The sequence below is a fragment of the Prionailurus viverrinus genome, chromosome D3 (genome assembly GCF_022837055.1).
Source record: "Prionailurus viverrinus isolate Anna chromosome D3, UM_Priviv_1.0, whole genome shotgun sequence".
NCBI lineage: Eukaryota > Metazoa > Chordata > Mammalia > Carnivora > Felidae > Prionailurus > Prionailurus viverrinus.
In genome coordinates, this window is record NC_062572.1 from 19,603,948 (window position 1) to 19,620,335 (window position 16,388).

Genomic DNA, 16,388 nt, shown 5'->3' on the forward strand with positions numbered 1-16,388 from the left:
GCTGGACTTCCCACTAATACAAAGATCTGGCTATAATGCATAAAAACTGTGCTAGCTTAAATCCCCATGCAAGTGGAAGGTTAACTGTATGAGGTAAAGTTATAGGAATTTCTCCTTTTCTGGTCCAATTTCTAGCTGAGTTATTAAGGGCAAATAAGGGCCACAAAGGGAAAATAATGCGAGCAACTGATAAACTGGGGTTAGCTCTATGAGACAAAGTAAGCTTGTTACATTCATCATTATAGGATGGCTTTTTTATACTGGAAAAATCTGGTTTCCAGAGAATTTTTGGTGTGCTCTGAAATAACAGTCATGACACACCTTGGGATTAATACTAGAATCTTTCACAACTATACCAACTTTGTATCAAGCTATATTTTCAGCACGACATCTAGCCCATGCTAGGCACTTCACAAATCTTGTTAAATAAATGGAACAATCTAGTTTTGGGCCATGAAATTGATTATTTTGAAATCAGGGCCATGAAATGTGATTTCTATAGAATCTGAAAAATACAACAGGGGAAATTCAGAGTGAAAATAATCAACTCAACAGCTAAAGAGGCAAGAAAAGCTAGGTAAGTCTAAAGAGAAAGTATTTAGTACCACCACTAAGACCTCTGGAAGTCTTTCTAAGGGAAATTCCAGATAAAAGTCATCACCTGAGATGGTCTTGGCATTTTCCATGGCAGGTACTCTTGGCAGAGAAGCAGGTCGGCTGGTTGAAGATGTTCTTAATAGATGCTCTGCACAAAATGGGAAGGGTCAAAATAAAGACATCAGACACTGAACTCTGAAGTAACAAAGGCAGCAGGAAGGTGAGCTCTCCTCCTGTCCCCCTGGAAGCTAACCCTTCTTTCTCAATCCCGGGCACTCTAACAATTCCCTATGGAGTCCATGTCTACTAAAGAGTTTCCTCAGACAAGGACTGTGAGAAAACATTTCATTCAATGTTTGATTTCTAGAGATAAGATTTGATACAGATGAATGCTTCTAAATCACTGACTGCTACTTACCACTTTGACGCAACTCAACCAAAATTCAAAGATCCCCTACTGTATGTAGGTCTAAAAGTACAAGCTAAATCAAAGGCTTGCCCTTCTGTGCCTAACAGTAGTGGGGAATCCATACATATACACAACCAGAGACAAGTCAGGACAGGACGATTAGAATAACAGAATGACAAAGTATTATCAAACCACAGAGTGAGAATCCATTCACTTTGATTTCAGGCAGCAGGGAGGTCTTCAACAACATAATGATATAAAGCTGAGCTTTACTAGTAGAGAAGAAGGGTGGGAACAGTATTTCAGCCAGACAACAAGCAGAACAAAGGTATAAGAGCATTCAAGTTACAGAACGATAAAATCCCAGTGGCCTCAACATGGGGCATATGGAAATCAGAGAGGGTGACAGAGAAAGGGGCTTTAAAGGGAAAATGAGGCTAATTAACAAGAGCCTTCATTACCTAGTATGTGGACTTTAGTCTGAGGGCAACAAGGAAGCAACAGACATTTCTGAAATTCAAGGAAGGACGCAGAGAATGAGTGCCTCCACTGTCCAGTTTGCAGCCGCACCCTGTTCCACTCCTCCCTTGCTCTCTAAACACAAGTCATCTTGGGAGTTTCTGGAGTTCCTCAAACACTGGCACTGTTCTCCTCCCTCCTATTCCCCTCCTCCATTTCCTCCATAGCCTGACTACTTTCATCACCCTTCTGGTCTAGCTTTCAACATCACTTCCTCAGGACCTGCTACCCCAGAGTGGGAGCCCCCAAACACAGACCAGCACACTTCTTACCTAGGGCTATAAGCCTAACAAGGCTGTAGTCAGGCCAGGACGACAAGCACAAGGACAGACGGACTAGATGTTCTGCTTGGCTGCCATGTCCTAAGGACATGTGATTAGCATGAGGGAAAACACCACCCCTTACATTTAATGAAGACTTAGCCTCACTGTCCAAGAATGGCCCTATAACAAACATATTTTAACAAGGGAAAAGACAAGATTTACTGTACATTAGTCAAACAGGTCATTCACCACTTCTTTTTAAGAACCAACAATTAAAAAAAAAAATAGTTCCTCTCAGAATGTCATGATGTCAAAAGTAATGGCATATGGCACCTTTCAAGGATAGCACCTCTGTTATTCCAAAATTTATTTTCTAAGTGTATAAAGAACATTTGGTTCTAATTACACACAACTTTGAGAAGGATGAACTTCCTTTCTTAAGGAAGACAGGACTTACACAGCCTACAGTCATTACATCTTCCCAATCCTGAACAAATATCACCTTTGTACGAAGAGCCTGCAAGCAAGCATCAATCAGAATTCTGAACCCTGTCAGCAGTTGGCACTCATCCTCACAGGAAAAGCATATTATGCACAACGTCTGACAGACAAAACAAAGTTAGTAGAACACGGAAATAGTAGGAAACAGAAATCAACATTTTTAATTTAATCAAAATTTCCATTTTACGATTCTGCAGCTAGTCATTTCCCTAAATTCTTAATCTCCCAAAACACAGCAAATGAAGCAAGTGAAAACAAAGGTTGTACAGACAAATGAACCCAAACACGTAGCATGCTGGCCAAGGCCAGAAGCCCTTGCCATTCTCTCCAGGGAAAGTGTTTCTAAATTACCTGACTTCTTTCTCTTTAACATTGCACACCACAGGCACACAACTGAAACGAAGTTCACGATTCCTTTGCTCAATGCTGGCTAAGTCTTTTCTTGCTGCATGTCTAAGGATCCAAATGTGTCTCAAGTCAGCAGGTGGTGCCCTACCACATACCAACACCTACTTTTTGAAAATGTACAAAATTGTACTGAAGCCCCAGTTCGGTTATTCTTTTCAAAATTATTTGTGGTAAACTCAACAGGCACAACACAGCCTGCAGCCATTCCATGAAGTATTTTCACCGTGAGACTCACACTCGCTCAGAGGCACTTGCCCCAGTGGGAGCACATGTCCAAAGACTCCTGCTGTAAGCAGCTGGGTTCCACCTTCATGTCATACTGTCAGTTTATCTCTTTTCAGGAAGTAAGATTAGTGTATTACAGTCAAGTATGGCAAGCAGGAGAGATTATATTTTACAGTAATAGAGTCTATTCTATTGTCATATGGAGCTTTTCTTGTCTCTAATCCATTCATTAAACAAAAATCCCTTGGATGTCCACTACTCACTAGGCACTGGGCTTGGTACAAAGGTCAGAGAAAGGAAGAGAAGAGGCAAGAAATGGGACTCAGAATTTAGAGCAGAAGCCAGGCTTCTTTAAAAAGTCTTTATAAGTGAGGGATGCTAGGAAAGAACAAGTACTCGGGACTCTGGAAACACAACAGGGGACGTGACCTGCTCTTGAGGGGAGGTCCGGAAAAGCCTCCCCAGGAAATAACATCTCAGTTCAGACAAGAAGGGTAATTAATAGCTTTTATACAGGCAAAGGAGAGGTTGGAAGACAGAGAGTGTTCCCAGCTGAGTGCTAAGCACATACCAAAACAACCCCAGGGTGGCTATGTTCAGAGGACGGGGTGGAGAAAAGGAGCAGATGAGGTGGCAAAGGCAAGCTGGAAGGGCCAGAGCAGGCAAGGGCAAGCATGCAGGTGATGCAGGCCAAATTAAGGAGTGTGGACTTTATCCTGCTGGCAGTGAGGAGCCAATGAAGGTTTTATTAGGAAAGCATCTTTGTGGATGAAGTGGAGTGAAGGGCAACAGTGCACGCAGGATGAGGAGTTAGACTGTACAGGGGAGGGATGAGAACGACTTGGACTTGGGTCGTGCCGGGGGGGATGGAGAGAAGTAAACAGCTTCAAGAGCTGTTCAATGAGGCAGAATCAACAGACTTGCTGACCCAATGGATATGGAGGTGACAACGGATAAGGTTCCACATACACAGACAAGAAAAGGGAAAAGTACTGTGGGAGGAAGATAGATGAGAACATGCTGAATTTGAGAACCCTATGAGAGATGCAGGGGAAGATGCAGAGCAACAGCGGAGGTTCAGGAGAAAAGTCAGAGGGGATACATCACTTTGGAAATTATCAGCACAGAGCTAATGAGAATGAACTTGGTGACCTGGGGGCCCTGGTAACCTCGGTCAGAGCAATCTCATACACTGGTGGGGACAAAAGTAAGGCAAGAATGTGCTGAGGAGTGATTGGGGAGAGAGGAAGAGGACAAGCTGTGTAAGGGGAAGAGAGAAAGTATGGTAGCTGCAGGAGGTGGGGAAGGGGAGAGAATTCTTTCTCTTAACCTCGGTGAGATGTGAGCATTTTTAAATGACAGTGGAAGGGAGCCAGTAGAGAGGGTAAAGTTGAAGATATAGGAGAAGGGGGTACTAGTCCAAGGCTAACAGCATCTGTGAAACCTAAGGGGATGAGATCCAGGGCTCAGAGGAAGTGATAACCTACATAGAAGTGTTCTGTTTACCTCCAACAGACAGGCAGTGATAACGTGAGCATACTAGGTCTGCTCCTTAATTCTCTTATTTTAGAAATCACAGAAATAAACAGGTACAGGCAGTTGTCCCTATATTGTCTCCCCAAACAAATTTACAGGCAAAATAGTGGGTTTAGAAATAGGAGCCTAAATAGCCAATTTCTGTTCAGAGAGTAGTTCCAAATAGACTGATGCTCTTGCCAAAAACAAGTACAAAATCTGAAGAAAAAAAAAGAAAAGAAAAGAAAAGAAAATCAACCACTTAAAGACACTAAAGAGAATCCAAAAGCAGGCAGAAGAGGAAAGGGCAGGGGGCAAATTTCCCAGTTTATGGCTACAGGCATGAGTGTAGACCCCAGCTAAGGCCACACAGGGCAAATGGTAGAAAACCCGCAGCTTTACTGCCTTGAAGAAGCAGAAGATATATTTCAGGACAACCAAAGATGCTGGAAAAGGAGGGAATAGAGGAAATACCAGAAAGAATCACAAATTCTGTATATAAACTCTGCCCAAATCTCTCACTGACCTCTGAAAACCACAAGCACAGATTCTAAGGAGTTGAATTAAGGACAAAATAACTGAACAGGTATTTCAAGTGAAGGAAAAGAGAGGTTGGATGGAGTTTGAGGTGAGCCACGTTAATTCCTTGCTATCAAACCCCAATTTTCTGCACAGGAACAAAATAGAAAACAATCTCTACAATGTGTGATTCACACCACCCAGGATACAATCCAAAATTACTGGACATACACAGAAAGAGAAAAAAACTGACCCACACTCAAAAGAAATGGAAACCACCCAAGGATGACCCATGTGTTGAATTAGCAGAAAAGAATTTTAAATTTTTTTTTTCAACGTTTATTTATTTTTGGGACAGAGAGAGACAGAGCATGAACCGGGGAGGGGCAGAGAGAGAGGGAGACACAGAATCGGAAACAGGCTCCAGGCTCTGAACCATCAGCCCAGAGCCTGACGTGGGGCTCGAACTCACGGACCGCGAGATCGTGACCTGGCTGAAGTCGGACGCTTAACCGACTGCGCCACCCAGGCGCCCCAGCAGAAAAGAATTTTAAAGCAGCTATTATTACAAACATGTTGAACATTATAAAAGAAAATATGTTCTCAACAAATGAATAAATAAGACATTTCAGCTGAAAGAGCTGCAAGAGTATGAGACCAGCCCTAGCTGAGATGCAATGCAAAGGCAGCCTAAAGCTGAATTTGGAGCAGACATTGAGAAAACTCCCAAACACTAGCCCCTCTCGAAACACTAGGATTACTGGAGTAACTGAAAGGCTGCTATGCACTGAGGACATCACAGCAACTTAACAAAACTCAAACCCAACCCAGCTCCTGCACAGATTAACTCAAACTCCCACACTAAACAACTAATGGAGACAGGTGCCCGTGTCAAGGCAAAAAAAAAAAAAAAAAAAAAAAAAAAAAAAAAAAAAAAAAAAAAAGAAAACAATCTACTGCCCTATACAAGATGTCCAGCTTTCAATAAAGAATTCATACACAGAAAGCAAGAAGAAAAAAAAAAAACAGTAAATCCAGTTCACTATGTCAAGGCACAAAGTAATCAGTAAAATCAGACTCAGATATGGCAGAATGTTGGAACTATTGGACAGGGCATTTGAAGTACTATGATGAATATGTTAAAGTCTCTGATGGAAATAGTAGACAAACATACAAGACCAACTAGGCTTTCCTATTTGTTTTTAGCTTATGGTTTCGATCTCTCTGCTGAAATTAGACAAACAGAACTGTGAGAACCATGTCTCCGGTTACTGCTAAACACCCTACAATGCACAGAAGAGAATGAATTTTACTGGATACAATTTTTTTTTTTAATCAACCAGAACTGGGGGGTGGGGGGGGGGTGGGAGGGGATGAAATACAGACTGTGACAAAATTAACCTAACTGTATTACAGAAGCATGACATAACCACACTGAGAGTGATGAAAAAAGGGGCTGATCTACGTATCTTTAAGAAAACAGGGGTTTTGACTGGATACTCTAAGGTTAAACACAAAATGAACTGTGTGCACTGTACTTTGGTAGATTTGCTTCTCACGGGGGTATGGTGTAGCAACTTTGAAACTACTGCATACAAACAGGAGGGTTCAACAAGTAAGTCAATATATTGTAGATAATGAGAGCCAGGTTTCTCATTGTCGGGAGAAAGAAGGTATAAATAAGGAATAGGAAAAAGCTTAGAATGCACCCTTTGGTGCTGGCTTGGAGTCAGAGACATCAGCACAAACTCATGGTTTTTGATATAGAAATAATACATATGTGTATGTACACATGGGTTGGTATACATGCAAAGTTTTCCTAGCTCCATCCAGAGAGGGACAGGAGGCATTGAAACCTCAATGAGCAAAAAGCCAGCACCCAGATCTTGTTTTCAAATACTATTCTCTAATAAAAGTAAGCAGGGATCCTTGGAGAAGTGGTTAATTCCAGAGCTAGTAGAGGAAAAAGAACAAATCTGGATCACTTGGTGCCCAAAAGTAAGAAAGTGCTTTTGAGGGGAGGGGGGCTGTGTCAAAAGAGCAAGGAATCGGGGCGCCTGGGTGCCTCAGTCGGTTAAGCGGCCGACTTCGGCCCAGGTCATGATCTCGCGGTCCGTGAGTTCGAGCCCTGCGTCGGGCTCTGTGCTGACAGCTCAGAGCCTGGAGCCTGTTTCAGTTTCTGTGTCTCCCTCTCTCTGACCCTCCCCCGTTCATGCTTTGTCTCTCTCTGTCTGAAAAATAAATAAACATTTAAAAAAAAAAAAAAAAAAAAAAGAGCAAGGAATCAATGTGAAAGAGTTCCCAGTGGCTCCCAAGTTGAAATAATTTAACAAAAGAAATAACAGTAAGAGATTACAACCCAAAGAATAAAATAAATGCCCATGAGTCTATACTGATACAAATAAATGTTATAAATAGAATAGATATAATAATATAAATAATTCCTTACAGAAAGAAAGAAAACAAAATCATGGTATAGAACACCACAGTAATAATTACTGCAGGCAAAATACACAAACAGATGCTAAAAGCAGTGAAAGAAAGTTTAAACAGGAACAGGATATTTATTAATTACCAGCAGCCAACCATCTTAACCAAGTGATCATGGCCAACATCGCCAGTAGTAAGATGTACTGACCTTACGTGCCCCTGATATGATGATACCCTGAGAAGGGCACCTCACCTCTGTCGGGGTGCTTTCCCGACAGTACACAACCTCAACCCCAGAAGGAAATACCACACAAACCCATACTGAGAGATATTCTAAAAAGTTCACTGGTTAGTATTCTTCCAAGTCATGAAAGAGAAAGACTGATAAACTGGTGGAGACTTTAGGAGGTAAGACAACGAAGTCTTAAAGTGGGGCCCAGGATTTGACCCTGGAATAAAAAATGGGCAGCAGTGGAAAAACTGGTGAAATCCAAAGTCTGTAGTTTAGTTCATAATATTGTAATGATACGGATTTCTTATTTTTGATAACTGCCCTATGGTTGTATAGGATGCTCACATAAGGGAAGCTGGGGAAAGAGTGTAAGAGAGTTCTGTAATATTTTTCCAACTCTTCTGTAAGGCTAAACTTATCTCAAGAGTTTAAAGGCTGAGAGAACACCATAAATAAATATTGCAATGCATGCTCAAGTGTACCGACTGCAACTTACCTTGAAAAGCATTAAAAAAAAAAGCATTAAAAAGCATTAAAAAAAAGATGGATAGAGGGATGGATAAATATGATAAAGTCAACACAGCAAAATGCTATAGCATCTAGGTAGTAAGATGTGGGTTTCCACTATATAATTTCTTCCAACTTTTCTGTATGTTTGAAATTTTTCATAATAGTATGTTGAGAAAAAAATATGAGCCTAGATACTCTGGTTTATCAAGACAAATACCAAGAACTACAGAGAAAAAGAAGGGAAGGGCAGGGGCGGAGAAGGGGAATGTTTCAAAGTGAATAGGTAGATACTCACTAGACTATAAATAAAAGAGGGTAGTGTAGTAGTATGTCTATTTGAATTTTCCCTAGGAATTGTGCTGCTAGAGCTGGATCTAGGGCTGGATCAGATCCAGAATCTGATTTAGATCTATCCTCTGAAGAATGAAAATTACTGTGAAACTTTGTAAACAGAAAGCTCTTTTGCTTTTACTTACATTAACTTAAAAGAGACTATAACTTTTAACAAAGATTTGGCTTTCTAGTAAAACCTCCTTTGTATCACATTTATTATATGCACCCTTACCATAAATCAATGTTTTCAAAATACTGTGTTTTGAAACTTTTTTACATCTCTAGATTTAAGTAATACAACTTAAACAGATGATAAGAGTATGAATTTCTTGGGGCGCCTGGATGGCTCAGTCGGGTAAGCATCTAACTCTCGATTTCAGCTTAGGTCATGGTCTCACAGTGGTGGGATCGAGCCACACGTGGGGCTATGTGCTGTCAACATGGAGCCTGCTTGGGGTTTTCTGTCTCTCTCTCTCTCTCTGCCCCTCCCCGGCTTGTGTGTGCACATGCACTCTCTCTCTCCCTCAAAATAAATAAACAAACATTAAAAAAAAAAAGAAAAAGAAAAAAAGAGTATGAATTTCTTTGGAGCACCTGGGTGGCTTAGTTGGTTTGAGTGTCCAACTCTTGATCTTGGCTCAGGTCATGATCTCAGGTCAGGATCAACCCCTGTGGCAGGCTCTGCACTAAGCATGGAGTCTGCTTAAGACTCTGACTCACTCACTCTCTCTCTCTCTCTCTTTCTCTCTCTCTCCCCGTCCCTCTCTCCCTCCATTCCCCCCACCACTCACTCACACTTGCTCTAAAATAAAAATTTTTTTCATAAAGTATGAATTTCTTTACAGAATATAACTACACTTGGATTAATCAACTTTCACAGATACCAAATATCTGAGCCACGACACAGGACACTCACCAGGTCACCCTGATACTAAGCAAACCTAGGTTCCCCCAACCACCTGCAACATCCAGCTGAGGTCTTTTGCTTAACACTCTGGACCTTATAAGATCACTGTGCAAGTGGGGACAGTAAACACCTTTTCAACCACCTGTATGCATGTATCTGGTTAGCAGATCTATCCTTTCCTGCTTACTAGGCCATAAACACTAACTCATATCCTATCTACAAAGAGTCACTGAGGGGGCACAATCATGACCCTAACCAACATTACTAACCAAACAGCATTTGATTAGTCCATTTATGATAAGATTTCACGACTGAAACATTTTTCTGCAACTGACACATAAGCATGATGCTAAAATAGAGCAAACACAAAACCCCTATACCTGTTATAATATACTTAACTGACAAAAACACCAAATTCTCTAACTTAAGTGTAGTAGAACAAGAGGCAGCACCTTTTAAAATTTTGGTAATGAAGCCACTGAAATTTTCAAAATGAAAATTATACATTGTTCTTTAATTTATGTCATAAAGAAACCATCAAGGAAGAAAAGTGCTTCAAGAGAGAGCCTAGAAATCCTACTCTCTTATCACAGTTTGGATAACCATGGTGGCTTTTTATGACCAAGAATCACTTGGTTGTTCTTAGTTGCTGGTTTGTTTTTTTTTTTAAGTTTATTTTGAGAGAGAATGAGAGAAAGAGTGAGCAGGGGAGGGGCAGAGAACAAGGGAAAGAGAATCCCAAGCAGGCTCTGTGCTGTCAGTGTGGAGCCCAACACAGGGCTGAATCCCACAAACCATGAGATAATGACCTGAGCTGAAGTCAAGAGTCGGATGCTTAACCAACTGAGCCACCCAAGCCCCCTAGTTGTTCTTTGTTTTATACGTGGTTTCTTTCTCTAATGACTGTTTAAAATAAAAGATCACACTATCAACAAATTCTCAAATAAAATTCACCTAAGTAAAGGGGTGCCTGGGGGCTCAGTCAGTTGAGTTTCTGACTTTAGCTCAGGTCATGATCTCGTGGGCTCGTGAGTTCGAGCCCCTCATCAGGCTCAATATCAGCATGGGAGCCCACTTCAGATCCTCTGTTCCCCTCTCTCTCTCTGCCCATCCCCTGCTTGTGTTCTCTCTCTCAAAAATAAACATTAAAAATAAAATTCACTTAGGTATGTTGCCCACTCTCTCTTGTATTTGCGCTGTTTCAGCTAAGCCCCATGAAGCACAGTCTAAAGTGGAGAAGGAGACCTGAATTAACACAGACTGACCACATACCCCCATACCCAATAGCATTATCATTTGATACATTACCAGATAATAAAATGAGGAGAACCAGGGAAATGTTGCATTCAGCAGAGCCCTGGAGACATTTAACACATTTAGTCTGTGTCAATAACCTTGGCCCACCAACCTTCCACACCCCCATTCTGTACCCACAAAAGCCAAGTTAATAGGAAAAACTAAATAATATTCTTTGCCCAATTTCCCCAATTTGTCCTTTCCCAGAATTACTTGGGGTGCTTATGAAAATGAAGTTTCCAAGCTCCCTTTCCTAGAGAGGATATGGCAGTAGATCTGAGGTGAGGCCCAGGATTCCCTATTTTACAAAACGACTCAAGTAAGTCTTGTCAACAAGTAGGTTCAAGAAACACTGCAGGTTCTGGCTTTCCCCAGTAAACCTTGCCTAGTTGCGAGCCGATCAAGAAGAGCCTGGGAAGGTAGCTGCTGAAAGGGGAGAAGGCTCCCATGGTCAGCTTCAGCATGGCCTTCGGAAGCTTGGAAGGCCCTGAGTCACTTCTCACTGCAGCATGGGGCATCCCCATCTTTCTCCAACTGTGACATGGGGACTCGGTTTTTTCTGGTGTCCAAGGATCACCTCAGGGCTCTAAAGATAGGGGTCTCTCCTATAGGCCTGTCACTGGCCCAGGGTTATTTTATACATATTCTCAAAGGCTGTGGTATCGTGGCTCCTGGCTCCAACTGAACTTGGCGCTGACTGCAGACTTTATTGATAGAACTAGGGCACATGCAACAGGCAGCTGAGTGGGAGTGCTCCTGAACCCTTGGCTTCTATTTTTGTCCTGAGTGCCTGCAGCTTATAGATGCCCAAAACATAACGTGTAGTGATGCTTTCTCACAACCACCTGCCGGCAGCTAAGCAAAATTCTAGAGACCTTGGTTGCCTTGCAATGAACTAAAATCTTGTACTCAGACAATAAAGAGCCATCCTTCTCAGCCTCTTGTGCTATTAAGTTCACACATAATAGTAATAAAATCTAACAGTGGGCATTTACTGTGGACTAAAATCTATGCTAAGCCTTTTACAGGCTTTAACTTCATTCACTCATCTTACAATTTATTATCAAGAGCCCAGTACTTTGTAACAAGTGCTGAGATACCTCAGTGAACCAAACAGACTATAAATCCTTGAAATCACGGACCTCCCGGTTTAGGGAGGAGGCAGACAATAAAAGTTACAGACAAGTCAACTATGTAGCCTGCCCGAAGGGATAAGTACTAAGTTAAAATTTTTTAAAGGGAAGAGGGGTCCTGGAAAGGGCATGTGAAGGAGAGTGTGGTTTATAATTTTAAGTATGGCATGCAGGGTCCAGCTGAGGTGAGACTAGAACACCTCACCTGAACTGAAGGAAGGCAAGAGTGGGCTGTCCGGACACACAGCAGAGCACTCCAGCAGCAGACACGCCAGCCCAAGGCTCCTCAGTCAAGAGCGTGCCTGAGTGCCCAGGGAGCACAAGGAAGCCCATGTGGCTGAACAGAGTGACTGAGAGAGAAATGTGGGAAGGCCAGAGAGGCAACCAAGGCCACACTGGGAGGGCCTAGAGACCACTAAGAGAACTCTAGCTTTTCTTCTGAGAGAAATGGGGAACTAGGGGAAGGTTTTGAGTAGAATGACGTATTACAATTTCTATTTTTCAAGATTACGCTGGCTGAAGGGTTAAGAATAGACTGTAAGGGGGATTAAGAATCTTTTTGCCAGAACCCTTGTGAGAAATGATGGTGGCTTGACCAGGGAGATGGTGGTAGAGGGAAGAGCAATGCTCCGAATCTGGATGCAGAGCCAATGGAGCTTCCTAAAGAATGAAACAGTTTTGTAACTTTGTAATGGTGACAGATGGTATCTAGTAACTAGACTTATCGTGGTGATCATTCTGTAAGGAATACAAATACCGAATCATTGTGTTGTATACTTGAAACAAATACAATGTTACATGTCAGTTATACTCCAATTAAAAAATGGATTTGATCATGAAAAAAAAAAGCCACATAGTTCTCACATATGGGGTCTAAGATAAAGAAGGGGGTTAAGGACGACTCCAATAAAACTGCCATTAACTGAGACGGAGAAGACAGATTACAGGTAGAACAAGTTTAGGAAATGCGAGAATCTTGTACTGGACACACTCAGTCTGAGAGCATTCAATATCAAAACGGAGATATTGAATAGGCAACTGGATAGATGAGTCTAGAGTTAGGGGAGAGAAACAGACTGGAGATATCCATTTGACAAATAACAGTTAAAGCCATGAAAAAGAATATAGTAACAGCGTGAGTACAGAGAGAGAAGAGAGGCCCAGGGACTGAGCTCAGAGGCACACCACCACTGACAGGTCATGGAAGGGGAGCAAGCACAGGAGATGGATGAGCAGCCTGGGAGGGAGGGAGAAGACACAGGAATGGGCATCACAGAAAGCAAAAAGAACATCCCAGAAAAGGGAGTGCTCAAAAGGGCCACATGCTGCCTACAGTTCACAGCAGATGAGGACTGAGAGGTTAGAACCACAACATCACTGACAACCTTGACAGAAGCAACCTTGGTGGAATGGTAAGGGTGAAAGACGGAGAGTGGATTTAAGAGCCCAGGAAGAGAGAGATTTAAGAAGTTTGTGATTATTTCCAATTCACAGATGAGAAGACAGCCTCAAAGAAGTCAATGGCCAGGACACACGAGGCTGATGATATATGCACTCTACACATACATAATCATTAATGAATTCATCCGGGAGGGAAGGGTGAGAACATGGTCAAGATGTAGACAGAGACTTGATACCTTCTATTCTTTTTTCCATTAACAAAAGGACCTTCTGAGAGGAGAAAAGACCTCAAGTCATGATTGATGAAAGCACCAGGGCAAAGAAGCAGGGGTAGAAGGCAAGCCTTTGTACAGGGAAGGGAGCAGCAGCACCATCTTGTGTTCCATTGTCCCTAAATATGGGCACAACCAGTTCATCTGAACATTCAAGACTGGCTGCAAAGGGCCAGTTCCATTGCCAAAAGGAATGCCTCCTGCACCAGGTGCTCCATGGAATCCATAGAGCATCCTCTGGGTTCTTTAAAGGGTTAATTCTCTCAAGTCTGCTTATTTCCTCCCCAAAACTGCTAAACTTTGTAGTCTCACGCTTAGAAGCTACTTGCCACAACCAAGAAAATGTGCAGAGAAACACATGGAGGTGTCCAGCATGCATCAGTGAGAAGAGCTCCAGGCTCCTGAGGGATGTGCACCCCTGAGCACATCCATGCCTACCGCAAAAGAAGTCCGACATCTGCATCTCACAGCACCATCCCCAATGCCAGAAACCACTTCTCCAGTGCACTTCAGCACCATACAGGAAGAGGCAGTGTAGGTAAGAGAAGGAGCTCTCACTTCCAAAGGCAGGAGATGTGGGTTCTGGTACTGGCTCTACCACAAGCTGTGTGAAAATGGCCAAAACCCTTACCAGTGGACAAAGGAATGGACCTTATCTGGACCTCATGTCTCAGAGTCTCAGTTTCCTCTTGTGGACAGTAATACAGAATACAGAGGTTGAAAGAATGGGCTTTTTGGTCAGGCTGCCTGGGCCCACTATTCATGAACTATGTTAACCTGTGTTAAATTATTTAACTTTCTGAAACCTCATTTTTAGTAGCTATAAAATGCAGAGGCCAGTACGTACCCCATGAAGAACTATGAAAATAAAGTGTCCAGTAATGGTGTGGACCCTCCACTGCCTACTGTAATGCTACGAGAGAGCTGTCCTCCAAGATGCATTTATTAATAACTAATCTCCCCATCTATAACTAAGACATATAATTAGTAAACTTCTGATAAAGATATATACCAGATCAGTTGAAATAATGTCAAGAACAAAGAAAATCAAAATTTATTTAGCCAAAAAAGTCTAAAGAATAAAAAATGAATAGCGAAAGTGAAAGACTGTGACAGATATACCTTGAACAGGGATCTCCCCATAGTTTGGTCTCTTATCTGACAGCGCTGTCAAGGGTTTGGATGCAGAGATTGGCCCACTTATAGAATGTCTCTGAAATCATAAGATAAACAGTATCAAAGTTAGCTTAAATCTAGAGCTGGGACTCACAAATAAAGTCAATGTTGTAGAGAGTAAATACACACGCTTATAGGCATATAATGCAATCAATACACTATTTTAAAAATTCACAGAAATATCCCATGTGCCCATTACTGTTTACCCCAATGGTAACATATACAGTATAGTATCACAACCAGGATACTGACACTGATACACACAAGATAGAGAACATTTGCATCACCACAAGGATGCCTCCCATGACTTTTGTATAGTCATACTTTCCTTCCCCACATCACTGACCCCTGGTATTTTGAGTGTGATCTCATTATTTTGTTTAAAGAAAATTCTTAAATATTACATACCAATCAGCTAAATATGAAATGTGCTCCTACTACAACTGCCCCAGTACAACCCGTCATCTTGATCCAGCACCACTGCAGTGGCTTCCCCACTGGCTTCCCCATCTCTGATCTTATACCTTCTCTCCTCTGCTTCATCTCCTGCCATCTCTAGGTAATGCTCAAATACCACCAAACTACTTATCTTCACACAGTCCATGGTGTTTACATCTCTGTCCTTTCTGTCATGCTTATTTCCCCAGTCTTTTTTTTTCATCTAGTGAGCATCAAACTACTTATTTCATATTCCCAGGAGGAAAGTATACACGGCTCAACTTCACATCCTTATCAACAGTTGATATGGTCTTTTAATTTTAGCCATCTGAAAGGGTACATAATGGGATCTTATTGTAAATTTAATTTTTACCTCCCAGTGACTAATGATGTTGGACATCTTTTCATGTGTTTACTGGCCATTTGTGTATCTTCTCTTAGGAAGGGACTTTTAAAATCTTTTGTCTGCAGGGCACCTGGGTGGCTCAGTTGGTTAAGCATCTGTCTTTGGCTCAGGTTGTGGTCTCGAAGTTTGTGAGTTCGAGCACAGACCCTGCTTTGGATTCTCTCTCTGGCGCTCTCTCTCTCAAAAATAAATAAATAAACGTTAAAATCTTTTGTCTGCTATTTACTGGTTTGTCTTCGATCAGGAAGACAAATACATCTTGGAATACAAGTGTTTTGACAGATAAATGTATTGCAATCATATTCTCCCCAGTCTTTCATCTCTTAATGTTTTTTTTGTTTTGTTTTGTTTTGAAGGAGAGAGACAGAGCATGAGCGGGGAAGGAGCAGAGAGAGAGAGAGAGAGAGAGAGAGAGAGAGAGAGAGAGATACAGAATTAGAAGTGGGCTCCAGGCTCTAAGCTGTCAGCACAGAGGCCAATGTGGGGCTCGAACTCACGAACTGTGAGATCATGACCCGAGCTGAAGTCAGACACTCAACTGACTGAGCCACCCAGGCACCCCTCCAGTCTTTCATTTCTTAATTATCTCTCAGAGCAGTTTCAAATTTTGATGCCCAATTTATTACTTTTATTTTATAATTCATTCTTTTTGTGTCCTAAATAAGAAATCTTGGCCTTCTCCAAGGTCAGGATGATTTTCTCTGATGTTTTCATTTAGAAGTTTTGTAGCTTTAGCATGTACATTTAGGTCTACAGTCAATTTCAGGTTTTTTTGGTTTGTTTTTTTTTTTAAGTTTATTTTGAGAGAGAAAGAGAGAACATGGGGGAAGGGCAGAGAGAGAGGGAGAGAGACAGAATCCCAAGCAGGCTCTGCACTGTCAGCATAGAGCCCGATGCG

The 16,388-nt window shown here is 41.9% G+C and overlaps 1 protein-coding gene across 4 annotated transcripts in view; it reads right to left on the bottom strand.

Moving 5' to 3' along the window:
• Positions 1-16,388, bottom strand: part of SPECC1L (sperm antigen with calponin homology and coiled-coil domains 1 like) — a 142,628-nt gene that overhangs the window by 42,027 nt on the left and 84,213 nt on the right. For all 4 annotated transcript variants that reach the window (XM_047827678.1, XM_047827674.1, XM_047827675.1 and 1 more), the window contains 2 exons: positions 14,593-14,683; positions 662-745 (listed from right to left, as the gene is read on the bottom strand). In XM_047827678.1, coding sequence (XP_047683634.1) covers positions 662-745; positions 14,593-14,683 — 175 coding nt within the window. The remainder of the gene's footprint in view (positions 1-661; positions 746-14,592; positions 14,684-16,388) is intronic.